Below are 17,500 nucleotides of genomic sequence, written 5' to 3'. Positions count from 1 at the left end.
ATACAAACCTGCTGTTTGCTGACAAGGATTTGAAGTCACTAGAAAATGTAATCAACATCGAGTTGCAGAAAGTCTGTGACTGGTTGAATGCTAACAAGCTGACCATAAATGCAAAAAAGTCAAATTTTGTCATCTTTAGACCATCACAAAAGAAGCTTAATTATCAGATTAATATAAGGATATACAACAATGCCTCAAATTGTGATACGTTTCTGGAATGCAAAGATTATGTAAAGTTCCTGGGCGTTCTCATCGATAAAAACTTAACTTGGAAATATCATATTGACTACATTGCTTCTAAAATCAGCAGGGTTGTAGGAATTATATCGCGATTAAGGCATTTTGTCCCTCTGAATACTTTAATCCAAATTTACCGTTCTCTGATCTTCCCATATACATACTACGGAATTGCTGCCTGGAGCCAGGCTGCCCAGATCTACTTAAGGAAGGTCTTTATCTTACAAAAACGAGCTCTTCGGCTAATGTTCTTTGCTGGTAACAGATCTCATGCTATTCCTTTGTTTGTCTCTGCTGATGTCTTACCACTCAACATGCTTTATTTTGAAACAGTATGTTCCCTTATGCACGACATATCTACCAATTCTGCGCCTCAGAATATCTGTGATCTTTTTACTTGTTCATCTGACGTTCATATATATAACACTAGATTTTTCTGATGCTGGTAATTTATACGTTAATAAATCAAGACTAAGACTTCAACTTAATTCGTTTTCCATTTTCGGAGCTAAGCTGTGGAATTGCCTGAAGCCTGAACTGCGTAAACTTAGGAAAAAACCCTTCAAAAATAAACTTCATCAATTTTTGCTTGCGGTACTTGGTAATGAGGATGATTATGTTGATGTCTCTACGTTAATGTTAAAAATTACTAATTATCATTAATTAAGCTCTAGTAGCTCTTATTATTCATTTCTTATGTTATGTGTATTATTATAGTTCTTGCTCTTCTATGTAAATTCTAGCTATCTGTGAATATATGTGTATATCTATTTCTATTATTATTATTATTATTATTATTTATTTATTTATTTATTTATTAAACACTGATGTAATTTTATTGTAAATTATACAATCCGCCCCGATTAGCTTTGCTATTTGCGGGTTGTATAAGATTATAAATTCTGTTTTTATAAAATTAATTTAATAAATGATGATGATGATGATGATGATGATGATGATGAATGCTCGAAGTAATGCGTGACATATTACAGTCGCGTTACCTGCGCAGTTACGTTGAGCACAAACAATTAGCGCGAACGTCCTTAAGGTCGCGTATTAATAAAATTTCCTTTATTTTACAATGAAAATCAGAGCTACCATTTGCTAAATGTTGAAAACGGTTCCATTTTATGTTGTGACCTGTTTTAACTGCGTGATCTGCAATAGCGGACGTTTGACTGATCCCACTGAGTGCTTTGAAATGATCTCTCTATGGTCACGTAAGCAACGTTTCGTTTTATCAGTGTAAAATTCATTGCAGTCCCATCAAGATTTTTGTGATTAACACAAACCATCTGTATAAGGGAAAAAAAGACGATTCGTCAGGTGCTCTGGAATAATTACTTTGAGGTTTACAAACCCATAAAACTTACTGATACACGATTTTACGCGGTGTGTGAGCACTTCACTTTGAAAACCTAAAAACAAGAATGATATCTTTCTTGGGGACTGTAGCGACAGGATTAGCATTACAGGGCATTCAGGTGAATTTTTACCTTTTTGATCAAATTTAATTTATACAACAAATATTTACAAACGAGAAGCTATTTTTAAAAAAATTGATAATATCGCGTTTCCGGACTGAGCAGCTCTGGGAATGATGAGAATTCTATCTCGTCATCACTGCAGAGGGGTCTCATGAGATAGCTAGGCGCATGCGCATAATTAGTGCTTTTGGCGCGCGAAATCAGCTTTGCAGCTTTTATTTTTGCGGATAGAAATTTCACTGTTTTTTCGCATATTCCCCTACCTGCTTAGGCATATAGTTGGGCAGTCAGTTTCTTACATCGGTAGTTATGGCAAGCACAACGGAAGATCGCTCAGCAACACCCTCAGGCTCAGAACTCAGCGAATCTGTTACGGACGGCAGCAACAGCCTGACGGTCGTCCTCAAACATCTTACCACCACGTTGTTCCATTTAAGCGCGGCTTCCCAGGAACAAACAGCAGCATTGGCGGACTTAAAGGAAGACCTCCTCCAAGCTGATGCAGACGAATCAAGTCCCAATAGGCCAGCCGATTCTCTGGACATCACTCAGATCACCGCAGTTGTGAATGACTGCACGCGTGATTCGGGCGCAAAGCTGTGTTTATGTTTAATATTTTGAAAAGTTAACTTGATGGAAGCAATCATTTACAAGGCTAATCGAACGAATAAAAGACATAGACCCCTGGGACCGGTTCCTGAAAGGTGTAATAACTCTATTCCAGGAATAAATATACCTTATTCCAGCACATTTATTCCTGGAATAGAGTTATTACACCTTTCAGGAACTGGCCCCTGGTCCATGAACTACCCCTGTGGACCCGGACCATGGACCCCTTCATGGACCCGGTTCATGGACTACTCCTGTGGAACACGCCTAATATTGCAAAGTTACAAGTAGAAAAATCTTTTGACGAAAAGAGGGAGGTGATCCTCACACTCATCGGGACAATTTAAGCAATTGTCTCTTTATAGACACTTGAAAATTTCAGGCGGCTTCAACAGTATTCGATCCCATGACCTCTGCGATGCCAGCACAATGCTCTGCTAACTGATCATTGAAGTCACTCACTTTGTTGGGCTCATTTGTTCCGGTGAAGGACTTCCTCATGATGAAATGAACTTATATTTAAAAAGCGGGTCATAGACGAATCCCGTTGAAGTCATCAAATAGGTGGTGCAAGTGTCTGCAAAACAGGCAAAGATTGCGGTCAAAAGTATGGCGGCCTGAAATTGACAGACAAGCTGAGAGGTTTTGCAAAAAAATGTCATGGCTGCCAGCTGGTAAGCCGCCCAGTCAACCCAGAGCCGATCAAATCAACCCTTTTACCAAGAGACCCATGGCAATACCTGGCCTTTGATTTGTTAGGTCCACTACCATCCGGAGACTCTGTTCTAGTCGAAGTTATTACTTCAGCAGATTTTATGAGATTGGAATAATGCGGTCCACAACATCCGCGATTATTGAACCTTTAAAGGAGATTTTCACAACCCATGGTTTGCCACTGTCAGTGACCAGTGATAATGGATCATGTTCAGGTGTGTTTGAGCGATACCTGGAGGATCTGGTGTAATGCACCGGAAGACCACTCCTTTAGGGCCCTACGCGAATGGGGAGGTCAAAGACGAAACAGACCTCTTTGAAAAGGATGAGAATTGCACAAGCTGAAGCAGGAAAATGCGAACAAAAATGCCAGAATTGAGAGAGAAAGGGATAGCAAGCGAGGTGCTTGAGTGGGACAGTGCAATAAAGGCAAAAGCAAAGGTGTATGCAGACAAGAAGAGCAACGCTAAGGAATCGGACCTCAGTCCAGGTGACAAAATATAAAACTTAGAAACACTGTTTCCAGTGTTCTGGAACCCAAGAATCATTTTCCCCGGCAAGGCTGGAGTTCACTTAAGTTCTCTTTGAAATAAAAGTTTAAAAGATATAAAATAGTAAAAATAGAAGAAACCCCTCAGATATTGGCATCCAAGTACTGGACATGGAATGGGAAACCACTGGACGAAACCTCCGACCTTCGGCCTGAAACCATCCTCGGAGACCCCGGGGCAGTCAGTCGGGGCACGAGAATTATGTAGAGAAATTGTGTTGATTGCGTTTAACAAGAATATCGTGGAAAGGGATTTGGAAATTTTCCTCAAATCAATTGTGAATTCACAATCATTTACCATGTACGCAACTTGCTTTCGTGAATAGATGCATTCTATCGACGTCGTGCATTAAACTTGCCGTTTCTTTTCAGAATCAATCCTTTGAATACTGGCAAAAAAAAGAGAGACTTAGGAAACAGATGAAGGATCATGACGGGTAAGACTAATTTGAAGAACTGCAAAGTGTGGAACCGCGGAAACTGCGGAACCTTGAAAAATGACTGTTTTATTGAAACCATATGTTAAAACCATGAGATTTACATTAATTTTTGTTGAGTAACGACTGAACCCTTCGATTATCGCGTTTCAGCGGCCATTTCTAGCTGATATCCGTGTATTTGCGCCATCTGATTCAAGTTAGACGATTATCTCGTGGATTGCGTGACAATTCACATTTACAAGCTCCGAAAAGACGATCTCGCTTGGTTTGAGCATTTTTTCCCCTCAACATGCAGGTCACGTGATGCCATTTCCTGCCAGTCAATTGTCATTTTGGTTTATAGCTTTTTTGTACCTTGCCGCAGTATGTTTTCAGTTTTCCTAATCTTTTTCGTGTCGTCAGTTGGGTCTGTATAAGGTTGTTTTTGAATTTACTGGTGAGACTGGCTTCGGCCGGTAATCAATTCATTTGCCTTCTATGTTTGTATTACTTTCTTTAGTTTTACGGCGTTTATTTGACTTCAGGACAACGGCGGATTGCCAGCTATAACTACCACTGGTTTGATCAATCGCTTTTGGTTACAAGGATAATTTGGTGCGTGGCGCGTTTGGTGGTGAGATGGTTTCCTTGATCTTGGCCAAGGCATTGCTCAGAAATACACTTGAAACGTGAGCGTGAACGCTACATTTATTTATCGCCGAGCAAAATCACATCAAGTGAATTTTTCAAAACATCAACCTTTACACTCAGGCAAAAATATGTAGACGAAGTAACGATACCTTCCTTCTTCCATTCATGTTTACGGCATAGTAAGTCTTACGTCAGAATACCCTTGTAAAAAAAACAACAACAAATAATCACCGGAAGCAGGGACGCATGGCGTCATATTGGGGACAAAAAAGGAATTTACATTTCGTTGCGTCGAAAGGTCCTACACACGTCGATACCTCTTCTTCAGGTTATTGATTTCGTTGCCTTCCTGACGTCGTTTTCGTGGTTGGGTCGTTATGCTCTGTTCTTATCGTTGTTGTCTTCTCTTCGTGTCGTCGTGTTGCTCTGTTGGTGTCGTCATGTTGCCCGTTTAGTCGTATTGGGTTGTTCGTGTCGTCGTGTTATATATCAATTTCGCCGTTTTCTTCAATTCGTCGACGGCTGCATAAATAAGGCAGCGGTAAGTCAACGTTTCCCGCCAATTTTGCCCAAATGGTCGCCCAAATGATGATAACAAAATGGCGACAAGAAACCAAGTTGTTTCCATTTTAAAAGAAGCAATAGCAAAGATTAAAAATGATGATAAAGGTATCCATCAACAAAAATCAACGCTTTCTGCGATGTCGCAGTCCTTTTTGGAGGCTGTGGAGCGAGATTTGAAGTAAGTTAACGAAAACTTGTACTCGATAAAATGCGCTATTACCACGCAAGGATCGACCGGATGGAATCCAACCAGATAATTTTGACGAAATGGCTGGTAAGGAAGACTTAAGGTTTCTAATTTTGGTTTCATTGTGGTTACAGGAGGGCCTTCCCTTCTCTTTCTGGAGGAGAGAGAAGAATGCGTGCACAGAAAGGAAGAGAAAAAGGAAAAGGGAAACTTGGGATTATGATTCAACCTGAAGAATTTCTGCGTGTTGCCAGACTTAGAACAAGATAAGACTCCATCCCAAGAATCCGGCGTTAGCTGCATTAAAAGAGACAGGACTACGAAGAAGGAGAAGAGTGTTTTTTTCTAAACAAAAGTGGGAACTTTGAGCATTTAAAATCTGTTCTTGAAAGTGACTATGAGAAGATGGTGCCTTCGAAGTAATGCAAGCCGGGAATCAGGGGGAACGTCAAGACCACTTAGGCTAATTTTGATGCCATACAATGGATACACCATCCCAAACATAAAATATTTTGTGGACGGAAGCAGTTTGTATAAAAAGCAAACATTTTAATAAGGGAATGTTCAGTGGAAAGACTGGGTTTATTGTTCTCCTTGAATTTTTGGGCCCTCTAGTGACGAAAAAAAACACTGCCGCGCAATTTTCGCATAAGCATGAAAACATCACTGAAATAAACAAGTTCATGGTTACACGAGACATTGCAAGTTTCCTTGCCAAAATAGCCACAAACTCAGTTTCCAAATTTATCTCAAGAGAAAAGTTGAAGATAACACAGGAACGTAATATGCTTTGCCAAAGCAAATACAATATATGTCGTCCCCATACATAACCTACCTACCAGGAAAAGGTGACTTACCGCTGACTACTTTATGCAGCCGTCGACGAATTGAAGAACACTGCGAAATTGAGAACACGACGACACAAAGAAAGCAACACGACGACAAGAAGACAGGAATACGACGAAACAAGCAAATCGACGACACGAAGAACGCAGTGCGACAAAACGGTGAACATGACGACACCAACAAAGCAATACAACGGCACGAAGAGAAGACAACGACGATAGGAACAGAGAATCACGACCCAACCACGAAAACGAAGCCACGAAGAAACGAAATCAACGACCTGAAGAAGAGGTATCGACGTGTGTAGGACCTTTCGAAGCCACAAAATGTAAATTCTTATTTTGTCCCCAATCTGACGCCATAGGGAAACCGGACAATTTTGGCAGGATCTCGGAATCTCGCAGTTTCGTTTTTGTATGGTTTGTTTTTTACTTTTTTTGAGTCTCGAAACTTTTTACTAAGGAGTCTCGGGGTCGGATTTTTAACTTGGCTCTCGGCGTGTCAGCGAGTCTCGGATTTTACCATTCGCCACCCCTTATTAGTTGGTCATTGTTATTGTGACTTGTCACGCAATCCATCAGTTTATTGGCGAACGTGAATCAGATGGTGCAAATACGCAGATCATAGCTAGAAATGGCACCTGGAACGTGGTAATCAGCGGACACAGTCGATATTTAACCAATATTAATGTAAATCGCATCGTTTTTATCATGGAGTTTCAAACAAAACAGTCATTTCTCTATGTTCCGCGGTTCCGCGGTCTACAGTTCCTCTCATTAGTCTCACCCGATCATGGTCATATAGCAATAATAGCCGTTTATAAAAATGCGACTTTCGCGGCAGGAATTAATCATTACATGAAAAGGTAGAAATTCTATGGGTATTTCAGACAAAAATCAAACTTGTTGTTCTTTGATCCAAATCTGCAGCTTGAAATTTAATAATGTAATTATTTAATTTCAACATTCAATTTGGCAATTCAGACATTTGCATTGTTTATTTGATCAGTAAATTTGGCAATTCTCTGATCAAATATACAATGTAAACGTTTTGAATAGCCAAATTGAATGTTAAAATTTGAAAAAATAGACGCGCAAGCCAGTGTTTTTGTGTCTGTCCTCTTATATTACGTCATAACATTGTTGCTTTGACAATCACGCCACTAACTTGCATAATTTGAAAATTCAGTTCAAGAACCAAAATGGGACCAAATACCCTCGTCGCGATCAAAAATGTCCATGGCTTCGTGAAAATCCCGCGATTTTGAGGTAGGAACATTCTTCAGTCACCGTCTCAACTTCCTCGCCTGAGGTGAAGTCCGCAAAACTAAAATAAAAAAGGTTAAAGTCTGGCAAATCCTCCAAATTGGTACTTTGAGCTTTGCATAAATTACAGCTTTATGTGGGTAAGGTCAGTGGACATGCTCTTGAGGAGAGAAGTTGCGTTTGGCGTCGGTTGCAAGATTCGGAAACAATACAAGTAGTAATACAAGAGATAGCAAACATTTGCCCAAAGAAGACATCTTCGCCGACTACAGCAATGCCGTAAGTCTCCTTGCGAAACATGTTTCCGCCGTGAGCTGCTGTATAGCTAACATTAATTGACAGACAATTCTTGGGAGGCAAATTCCCGTTTTGCACTTAAATCTGTTTACGCAATGAACCAGCGAGAGAACAAAAGGGACGCTTAGTCCTCTTTGGGTTCGACACGTCCTTCAGCCCCATAAATCATGGAACACAACCCCCACTCTCACCGGCGGTAAAACCATGACACCAATAACAGTCGTACCACTGATTTCTGAAATGCAGTTGCCTACACCAAGGAAGTAACGCTGACAAGAACACGACAAAAGAGAGCGAAGTAGTCTTTAGCCTACAAACGCAGACGTATTTCCGGCGATCGTTTCTCTCCCCCGAAAAAGAAGGAGAGAAACGATCTACTGCGCATTTAGGTGAATTTTTCGTTCTTGACCAAATTAAACTGTGCAACAATTATTTCCAAACAATTGAAGAGGCTATTTCAAAAATAAATACAATGTTTCTTTCCGGGCCTGATAATTTGTTAGGGTGTTTGGGATTTGAGGAGGACAAACACGTACCAAAAACAGTAGTTTGGGAGGTAATTTTAATTTTCTCGGCTACTCTTACTTCGTTGGCCGGAGTTATCGTGATGCATTCTATTACTCCAGATCCTTATATATTTCGTCATGTTTGTGGCTATCCTTTTGAGGTCGCCTAAATATCTAGCTAGGCTACTAAAAATCAGATAAATTATCCTTAACTTAATTCGAAAATCGAGTGAAGTAAGAAGACAAGGGCCAATACGTATTGAGGTACAAGCAAATTTAACCATGTATACATAGCTTCCAATAACAGTGACTTTTTTAAGTCAAACAGTCAAGTTGGTAAAACTTAGATGTAGATGTAGATGAAGACGTAAGATGTAGACGTTTAATGGCAAATGACGGCTGCTCAACGCGCAAGGGGCATAAGTCTCAAAGCTACTGTACTTGTTGGAGGTTTCTTGGTTACTATAATGCGTCATAATAAGTCATTGTTTTTAAAGGCAAGACTTTTCCGAGAAGCAAATCCCTAATGCACGGTTTCATTTTATTTTCTTGCCGCAGTTTCTTTCGACTTCACAAGGAAAAGCCAACGAATTTGAGCATTTGGTATGTACCAACGTTAAATATTATCGGAGAACTTATCTCTTGTATTGCTGGACGATAGGCGGTATCTCCCATTAGTAGTTAACCATTTTGCGTCATAAATTAAAGTTGCGGTCATGCCGTTTGCTCTAACCGTCGAAGTTTTGCTTACCTTCTTGTAAGGATAGGGAACAGATCTCAGGGGTTCTAGTTTCATAGAAAGTCATGAATCATAAAGAAAGGAGTGGACAGGACATAGTGGATTCTCGGAAAAAACATATCCTGTGTCACTGTAGGCGGGCAGGTTTTGGACAGATTTCCATTCCCTTTAAACTACGTTTCTTCGGTCTGGCAAAAAAAAAAAAAAAAAAAAAAAAAAGAAATATATTTCACTACTAGGCGTGTTTTCATTGGCCATAGTTGAGCAAACGAGATGCAAAATTGACACCTGTTTGATGCTAAGTGCAGTATCGAGTAAACGTCACGGCGGGTCTAGCAACGGTTGGGGATTTTCTGGGTGATGCATCATTTGGCTTGCACACTGATCTTTTCGTTTTAGAAAATGTGTGTGATTGAATGTAAGTCTGTCTATGATATTTAATATTTCCTGGCATACAAGCGGCTTAGTAACCCGCTGCCTTCGGCTAATGAAGGCAGCGATCGTCCGGTCAACCTCGTTCCCAGGATCTCTCTTCTCTGCCTCTATTGTCTCAAAGATATATTTGAACATGAAAATTTTTCGTTCTTTAAAAACTACTCACTGTGCAGACAAAAAAGGAAAAAAAAAAAAGGAATTAATAATAAATGTGAAAAACCTTTATGCTTAATGAAAAAGGGTAATTTCAGAAAACTAAAGAAATCTCATGCAAAATGAAGTACTGTTTCCTTGAGGCAAAACCAAACAACCCGAAAGTAAAGAGAAGCCGACTGTGACACCATCAGGCTCGTAAATGGCTGCGCAAATGCTCAGGGGTAGAGCTCAATCAAGCGAGGTGGTATCTAGTCCAGTGCTAAACCTCTACCCGACCCCCTCGTGCCGAGTCAAGAAATGAAAAAGAAAAGAGCCGATATTAAATCCACAGACTGACGTTATGAAAATTGCGAAGTTGATTAAGCAAAGATGAAAATAACACCTACTTAAAACTCATTAACCAGGTGTATCCTATAAGTTATGAAATAAAATTATAGTTAAAAATAAAGACAAAATAAAATAAAACTTGGTTACTTACACATAAGAAAAAGCTGGCAAAAATCTTTAACTCTTTTCTATTGAGTTAAACTCAAAAGAAAAGCTACATAGTACATCTTCAAAGGTAAATTTTTAATTTACGATCACACAGATCGCATACAGATGCCTTAACGATTGCTAACTAGCATCCACAAAGTTATAAATACAAGTTTGCATTGTTAAAACTGGTGCACAAGGCTCCATATGTTGTGATAATCTACCATTGCCTTTAGGTGACAGTATAATCTGTGGAAGAGCATCGATACATCCGTCTAGGACACCTGACTCTGTTGTTTTACTTCCTTTAAACTCGAGATTTGCGCAGATGTCGATTAGATACAGAGGCGCGGCGCTATGGAACATCACGTTAGCCAACGATTGTTCAATTGTAGACGCGAGTTGAAAATCTTTACCAACCAAGTTGAAAGACTGCAGGATTCTTGAATTTTAATTTTCACGCTACGTCAATTTCCTCTACAGATTTTAGCGACTATGATGATGATGATGATAAAATAATAATAATGATAATGATAATGATAATGATAATGATGATGACGATGACGATAACGATAACGATAACGATAACGATAATGATAATGATAATGATAATGATAATGATAGTAATAATAATAATAATAATAATAATAATAATAATAATAATAAAATCGATACAATACATATCGAAAGTTACAAAAGTCATAGAAAATAGAGTATTATTTAAAAACTAGAATGATAACATCATATTCTTAAATTATAATTGAAGCATAGCCTATTTACAAAACAGCGTTTGAAACACTTAGTTTTAACTATAGAAGTAACTGAAAGGTCTTTTTTCGAAGCCTTTGGCAACAATCCTTTACAGTCGGTAAGAATATAACGGATGGTGTTCGTCCTCTGGAATTTTATCGTAGAGCTTTATGACAGATTTTTCCAAAGATCATAAATACTTAATTTGTCTGAGATATAGCGTCTTTTATGCATCTCTTTAGAAAGCAATCTATAACAACAAGGTCAGCCTTGCTGGCATCATAATTCGAGAGTCCATTGGGCAATTTAGAGAGCACAATTGATTTAAAAAGAAGGTCGGCGACATCTTTCTGGCCGTAGGTAGCCCTCTTTCCTTAATCCCCAAACAAACAAACAGAGGCATTTGTTAGCCTCGCATAATTTGACCTTGACATGTTCGGAAAATTTACAGTTGGATTGGAAAGTTACACGGTCATATTGCCTAATTTCAACATTTCCGTGTATACTGAATTATGACATTTCTTTCCAATAACTGGCTTTTGACATTTAGCCGTATTACATACATTTCATTCTGTTATTGTTAGTCCAATCCATAACCTGTGTAAGCGCTCTCTCAGAGTTGTCCAAACTTTCGTTCACGGTAACCGGTATAGTGGAATCGTCCGCGTACTTAACCATCGATACATCGTCTATCTTAGTGTGGGTTTCCAGATCGTCCAAAAACAAATTGAAGACATGAGGTCCACTCACAACCCCTTGCGTTGTTCCTAGTTACTGTTAGTCCAATCCATAACCTGTGTAAGCGCTCTCTCAGAGTTGTCCAAACTTTCGTTCACGGTAACGAGTATAGTGGAATCGTCCGCGTACTTAACCATCGATACATCGTCTAGCTTAGTGTCGATTTCCAGATCGTCCAAAAACAAATTAAAGATATGAGGTCCACTCACAACCCCTTGCGTTGTTCCTTTACTGACCATCATCCAATCACACACCGTCTTGTTGTATACCAGGCTTTGCTTCCTATCAGACAGATAGACAGACAGATCATATATATTTTAGTTGCATTTTTACATTTATTTGTGATTGTTGTCAGTCCTTAGTTCTTTCAGACTCCAACGTTTAGTTTAGGTGAGTCATAGTACGTAATTTTAGGGAATTTCATTTTAAAAAGAGGCTCGAAAGGGTTTTGACCTGCGCACGCAAGCGTAAGCTACACACGCCATAACTCACACGCCATAACTAAGAGACACGCGTTGGCTGAATGAATCAACTTTCTATCAAAAGTAGCGCACGCAAGACACCGGAAGTGAAAATACGGCGTAAAAGATTCTGGCATATTTCAACCATCACACTTATAGGCTTTTGGCGTGGAAATGGATGTCTAGTCGTGAGCTGCTTTGTTTGACTGCGAAATTGCAGTCAAGTAAGCGAATTTACTACGCCTTAGGTTGACTTTTAAGTTAGATAGATTTTTGCTGTTGATGTAAACTGAAGAGAGAGGGAGTAAAGATTGTAAGTCAAACGGAATTATGTTGTGGAAGAGATTACTGTGCGTGTAATTTCAGTTTTAGTTGTTGATTGAAATAGTACTAAGTATTTAGTACAATATTTAGTACTGTGTTTATTTGCTAATGTCAGCTCATAGGTGTTTGATCTGTTTGATCACTGTAAACTGTATACAGTAATGACAATTAATTTTGTACTTTTCGCAGAAGCATAATTATTTTTATGTACAATATATTGTTTTGTGGGGTTACAAACGGGAGCTCCGTGTTTAGGTATGGCTAAATCTATATATTATAATTATTTTACAAGTAATTAGGTAGGTAAATGAAAATGGAAAATGCGAGGAAAGGATAGACAGCAACAAACAGCTTTATTTTTAATTTCCATCAAAGTATCAATTGAAAAGCAAATTACATAATTTTGGAAAATGCCTTGAAAATATGAAAGTAAAACAGGAACCGGAACATTCAGTAACTAGAAGGCAACATTTCGACGTCATCGTCCGTCGTGATCTCTTTCATCCATGCGGTTCTTTCCACGGTACCTTGAAATATCATAATATAGTACAAAAATTCGCTTATTATATTCGCATCGCTGATTATTATTATTATTATTATTATTATTATTATTATTATTATTATAATTATTATTATCTGTGATTAACCGTTTAAAAATGATTGAAGATTGTTTAAAAATCATGATATTGAGACTATGCTTTTGCTTTCTGAGGCTGCGTCTAGCAGTTTGTGGTCGAGTCTGTCGCCCATATTCAGTCTGATTTAATTTCTGCCTGACAAATCGTCGCCCCTGTTTATGGTTTGTGCCTGGAAAATTGATTTCTGACTCAGGTGTTCGGGGAATAAGTACACGCTCCAAGCTATCTTGAACACAACAGTCGATTTACTGACACACCCAATTTTCACAGCACTTAAAATTGTTTGTTCTCATCTGGTATAACAAGCAACAAGAAGACGCCGTAAAAACCTACAAATAAACCGCGAATTACACTCTGAATTAAACAACTGACGGGAAGCGGGTTTTTACTCACCATTTCATGAGAACACTTTCACTACAGTAAGCACAAATCGATTCGCAGTTGGAAGTTTTGTCAAGCAAAATCACGATCAGGTTCACAAAACAAAAATCAGCTCCCGCCTCATGCCGGTATATCGTTAGGATTGGCATGGACTAATAAATAGGGAAACTAATGTTGAGGAATAGCCTCAACAACCCGGGGGACGGGGATGAACAAAACGGAAAGCTAAACATTCTCTACATTAAAGGTTCTCGAGTTCAAAGGTTCAGAGTTCTCATTGATCAAGAGTTCACGGTGCTTCTTCAAGGAGGCACAAGCAATGAGTTCTTCGTCTTGACTTCTGCGGTTCATACAAATGCGTCTTGGCCAGGAAACACCCTGGTTACACGACCCAACAGCATCGTGGTACACTGTTATCCACAATAAGAACGAAGTCGTTAACAGCTAGATTCCTCTTCTTCAGGAGCCACTTATGGCGATGCTGCAAAATAGGCACATACTCCCGAAGCCATCGAGACCAAAAACAATCAGCGAGAAACTGCGCGTGTCTCCACTGTTTGCGCGTGTACAGCTCTTCCTTGGTGAAGACACCGGAAGGTACGACCAGGTTTCGTCGCTGTAAAAGGAGATGATTGGAGGTGAGAGCCTCCATATCGTTGGGATAATCGCTGGTGGGACACATAGGACGGCTGTTTAAAATAGACATAACTTCAGCGAAGACGGTACGCAATGTTTCCCGCCCAGAAAAAGCACCTCGGTCACCAAGAACACCTTTCATAGCCTTCCTCTGGCTTCTAATGAGCCTCTCCCAGACGCCCGACATGTGGCTTGCTGTCGGAGGTTGAAAATGCCACTCGGGAACAGCGCACCTGTACCATCATCCGAATCTTGAATTGAACGACTAAGTTCCTTCTCAGCACCCGTAAAATTCGTCCCATTTTCCGACCATATTTTCTTAGGACTCCCACGCACTGAAATGAATCGGCGTAATGCTTGAATAAACGCGTCCGTTTCCAACGAAGCAACATCCTCAATATGGATCGCTCTGCTATTGAAACAGACGAAAATACAGCCATACACCTTCACAAGGCTTCGCCCGAGTTTCACATGGAAGGGTCCAAAAAACTCTAAACCCGTGGACGTAAATGGTGGCTGATAGGGTACCAATCTCTCTGCTGGAAGATCTGCCATCACTTGCTGCATAGCAGGCGCGTTACGCTTACAAACAAAGGTTTGAAATCGACGCGTTTCATTCTTGATGTATTGTAAGGATGTCATGGAGTCAGACCAGAAGTGCGTTTCATGGACTTGGAAGTCAAGTTCTTTCAGGATTGTCTGGCTCATACGTGCTGCCAACACTGCGGCCTGTAGCTCAAGCCGAGGGATTGTCCACTCCCTTATGGGTGCATTTCGGGTTTTCCCCATAACAAAGGAACAGTGGGTCACTTGACGCTCATCAACAAATCTTAAGTAGGACACAGCGGCATAGCCATGCTGGGAGGCATCAGCAAAGGTGTGTAGTCTGAGTCTTGTAACACCTTAGAATCTCGATTGTGATGACGTGCGGTAACTGCTCAAGCCACCTTGGCCACTGCGTGAGGTACGGTTCTGGGATTTCTTGGTCCCATGGGAGCTTCTTTCTCCAGAGTTCTTGCAACAGGATCTTGGTTGAGAACACGAAGGGAGAGAGGAACCCCAATGGATCAAACAGAGAGCTCACCGTTGAAAGTACTCTCCGCTTGGTAGACGGCTTACACGTTGCTATGGTTTTGAACTTGAAAGTATCGGATTGCGCATCCCAGTACACACCCAACGCTCGTTCCGTTGGTAACTGATCCAGATCTAGGTTCAGATTGGGACTTGCTCTCAACTCAGACTGAATTGATTGTAACTTGTAACACTTCACGACTGTTACTCGCAAACTTTCTGAGACGAAAGCCACCTTCCTTCAATAACTTGACTAGGTCTGATGCGAGGTGAATGGCTTGTTCAGGCGTCGGAACCGATTTTAACACATCATCAACATAGAAGTTTCTATGAACTGGCTTCCAGGCCACCACAAGAATCTCAGGGAGTCCGTGTCAAGTGGCGCCACATAAGTCTGGTAAAACGTACTCTCGATGTCTGCAGAAAAGGCAATCTCGTCTTCTCGAAACCGGACTAACACGCCTGTTAAGTCATTTTGTCAGAGTGGGCCCTCGCACAAGTTGCTCATTCAAAGAAGTACCACCAAATCTTGCGGCTGCGTCAAATACCACTCTCACTTTGTCAGGCTTGTTTGGATTCGTTACTGGGTAGTGGGGAAGGTACCAAGTGGTGTCGCTGATGGTGCCTGCTTCATCCTTGGTGAGCTTTCTTGCATAACCCTTGGCTACGCAGTCTTCAATCACAGCTCTGTACTTCAGTTCCAGCTCTTGATCACGACCGAAGCGTTTCTGTAAATGCTGCAATCTTGTTTCAGCGAGTACTCGGTTGTAGGGTAGCACAGGGTTATCATCCTTCCACAAAAGATCCATCTGGTAATGGCCGTCTCGTTTGCAGACTGAGTCATTGATCCGCTTTAGTGCTCGTTGATCTTCTACCGACAGGGGCTAAGTTACATTCTTGGCAGTGCCATACGACTCAACTTTCCAAAACTCTTCCAACTTGTCATTTAAAGAAACATCTTGTCCACTGATAAGATTAATTTGAACACAACCAGAGGCTTGCACAATTGGCGAACCACCAAGAATGCTCCATCCAATACACGACTTAATAGCAACTGGCTCATTACGTTTGCCTCTTCGAACCTCAAGTGGTTCAATCAACACAGAAATCTTCTTTCTCTCCACATCCGGAAAACACACATGGTTTAAATGTGGCCATTGCGCCACTGACCTTATGACTGTGGTATGCTTTAGAGGAATTGTTAAGTCCCTGACCGCCCAAGCCGATTTCACGTCAATCACGTTTTCATTCTGGCTATCAACCGAACCAATCTTGTAATCTACTTCCATTCCTACTTCTTCAGTATCAACACTGTGCACTGTCGTCAGTGAAAGTTTACTGGGCGATCCCTTTATGTTTAATAACTCCACAAGGGACGGGTCAATCATCGTGATGTCGGAGCCCTAGTCTATTAGACCATAAGTTGAAAATTGTCAGCCAGGACTGCTCATCACCTTGACTGGGATGACTTGCAGCAACACCTCACAAGGGCCAACTGACGCTGACGTGGAGCAAGTTGACGTGGTGCCTTGGTCTGGCACCAAGTTCTGGTTCTGGGTCTTGCCGCAGCCCTGCACCCGGCATCGATTACGAGATCCGCAATTCCTAGCGGTATGTTCTGTCGAGTTAATGCAGTTAAAGCAAATCTTTCCTTTCTTCACAAACTCAGCTCTCTCTCGAGGGGTCTTGGCTCTAAACGCCTCACAGCGGTACAGCCGATGGGGCGCATGGCACCTTACGCAGGATTCCTGCTTTGCTGTCATGGTCACATAAGTGGATGCCTTTATGGTCACTGACTTACTCTTCGAAGGCTTGACTCTGGTAGGCGCAGCTTCGTTCAATCCAACACCAAAGAAGGGATGGTTCAAGACATAAGCTCTTTCCTTGAGGAAATCCACAACATCCCTGAAACTTGGCATCAGTTGTCCTTTACGCTCAACACTCTTCAGATGCTCAGCAAATTTGGCCTGCATCCACCTGGGTAACCGTGTAATGACTTTCTCAAGATTATCTGCGTTCATTTCACTGAGGTATCCCATGGACTCTAGGGTATCGTAGGTAACTTGGGCTGTATCAGCATAACGTTGTAAACTGTCCTTGTGACTGGCTTGTATAGCAGGCCCCTTGGTAAGGGATTCAATACATCCCCTCAATACTTGGAATGGCTACCCAAATCGATCCTCTAACGTTTTAAGAGCCTTTGACAGACCACCTGACATTGGCTTATATCTTTGCACTGCAAGTAGGGCTGGTCCCTCTAAAAACGGTAACGGACGAGTCATTTTAACTGAATCATCAGGTGGTCTAGTTTCCACTAGTTGTTTGAATCTTTGTCGAAAGGCTGCATACCGCTCACGGGAACCAT

The 17,500-nt window shown here is 40.8% G+C and overlaps 2 protein-coding genes across 4 annotated transcripts in view; one reads left to right on the top strand and one right to left on the bottom strand.

Annotated features, from left to right (window-relative positions):
• LOC138050656 (neuropeptide FF receptor 1-like) overlaps positions 1-17,500 on the top strand; it is a 77,301-nt gene that overhangs the window by 43,572 nt on the left and 16,229 nt on the right. The window contains exons 1-2 of one of the 3 annotated variants that reach the window (XM_068896962.1): positions 5,862-6,555; positions 8,891-8,935. The exons of 1 other annotated variant lie outside the window; for it this stretch is intronic. The gene's annotated coding sequence lies outside the window, so the exon portion shown is untranslated. Of the gene's footprint in view, positions 1-5,861; positions 6,556-7,491; positions 7,533-8,890; positions 8,936-17,500 lie in introns of those variants that run through there. One more of the 3 variants, XM_068896961.1, reaches the window with a different exon arrangement.
• On the bottom strand, positions 16,569-17,174 carry LOC138054162 (uncharacterized). Its single transcript, XM_068900656.1, has one exon. It carries the CDS (start codon positions 17,172-17,174, stop codon positions 16,569-16,571), a length of 606 nt encoding a protein of 201 aa, XP_068756757.1.

Source organism: Montipora capricornis, chromosome 6, assembly GCF_036669925.1.
Source record: "Montipora capricornis isolate CH-2021 chromosome 6, ASM3666992v2, whole genome shotgun sequence".
Taxonomy (NCBI): domain Eukaryota; kingdom Metazoa; phylum Cnidaria; class Anthozoa; order Scleractinia; family Acroporidae; genus Montipora; species Montipora capricornis.
Note: the sequence above shows the minus strand (reverse complement) of the source record. Positions and strands in the feature narration are given on the sequence as shown.